The sequence below is a fragment of the Cantharellus anzutake genome (genome assembly GCF_015039405.1).
Source record: "Cantharellus anzutake strain C23 chromosome Unknown EI90scaffold_15, whole genome shotgun sequence".
NCBI classification, from domain to species: Eukaryota; Fungi; Basidiomycota; class Agaricomycetes; order Cantharellales; family Hydnaceae; genus Cantharellus; species Cantharellus anzutake.
In genome coordinates, this window is record NW_024066965.1 from 1 (window position 1) to 1,385 (window position 1,385).

The 1,385-nt window shown below is 46.4% G+C and overlaps 1 protein-coding gene across 1 annotated transcript; it reads left to right on the forward strand.

The window, feature by feature from the left end:
* The first annotated feature begins 1 nt into the window (after nt 1).
* On the forward strand, nt 2–759 carry EI90DRAFT_3049415 (uncharacterized protein). Its single transcript, XM_039059693.1, has 4 exons — nt 2–371; nt 425–452; nt 508–578; nt 633–759. The coding sequence occupies exons 1-3, from the start codon at nt 200–202 to the stop codon at nt 536–538; spliced, it is 231 nt and encodes a 76-aa protein (XP_038918088.1). The 5' UTR covers nt 2–199; the 3' UTR covers nt 539–578; nt 633–759.
* Nucleotides 760–1,385: the final 626 nt, after the last annotated feature.

Sequence of the window (1,385 nt, forward strand, 5' to 3'; positions counted from 1 at the left end):
ACACCGATGCAAGAACCTACACCTGGCAGACGTACTATGTTCCGGCTGCCAACGTTCCAATTATATCACCATTTTACTTGGGGGTTTCCAGTCTCTTCTACTTGCTTGAAATCAAACCAGCCCCTTCCTCTCCCTATTTAAGGGCGCCCTTGAGGCCGTCTAGCCCTTATAAATTCCCCTTAGGAGGGAACTCGACACAATGTTCGCTAATTTGCTAGCCAAACCTCTCGTCATAATTTTTTTGGCCACATTGGTGTCTCTCTCAGCGGCTCTCCCACCCCATGGGCACGACGTGAGGGAACTGTATCCTGCAGATGAAAGTGTGAAACGACTTCAACCCACCGATTACCCCTTTGCCGGTAAGGGTTCAAGTGAGTTCCAAATATCCAATGAATCTTCATGTCGTAGCTCATTCTCAGACTAGAACCCAAAAGAACTGCTGACCTTCCACTGTACGAGTCGTTGGTGATTTGACCGTGTCTCCATACTCACGTTATTGTCATCCAGTTTGGTTAATGTCATCGCTGCGCGCGAGTGAGCTTTCCGGAGGCATACCTGGCACTAAGTAGAACCGGAGAGTGCGTGTTATATAGTATTGCTATTCCAGATCCACACTGCTCATGGCTGCTTAGGTGATTAGGCTGTCGGAAGTTTGGCTAATCATCAACCTTAACGTGGGATCGATGCAATCGCTGCCGACACCCTTTCCTCATATCTACTTGGCCGGTAGATTTTTTTTTACGATCTATTTGTTGGTTCGGCCGACGCCTTGCTCCGTCACATGTACACTTTCGGAGTTTGTCAACTTGTTGTGTTTTCTGTCATGTAATGCATCCAATGAAGTTCAAGATCAGTCATCATATGGGTCTGACTACGTACTCGTACGGCACTGCTAAGAGATCCTGTTGGACGCCCCAAAGGCCTCATTCTCCGCTTGCTCTTCCGGAGTCATAAACAGGATCAGCATTTGGGGTACTACGAGTCCCCCACACGTGTACCAGAGGCCGTCAGTTAATATAATTTGTCATACTGTGTTGTCTAGTATTCAAGGCAGTATATAATATTCTGCTCCCCAATCAATTCATCCTCAGTCTCCTACAATCACTGCGTTTTGAGGCAAAATATCCGAAATGATATCCGAGCTCGGATATGAGACTTTGGCAGTATCCGCGTTAAATTCGAGAATCGGATATCCGTGCCCTTACCTCAAAATCCCCGCGGGAGTATCCAGTAAACCTAGTAACGCCCCATAGTGGAACGGACAATAGGTCACATGTCCTTGCACGTGCACTGGACTTTTTCTCGAATATGTTTTGTTTATTTGCTCTATTTGCCTCGGTATTTTGAAATGTTATCCATAATTGTCCTTGTTTGCATTGTGCACT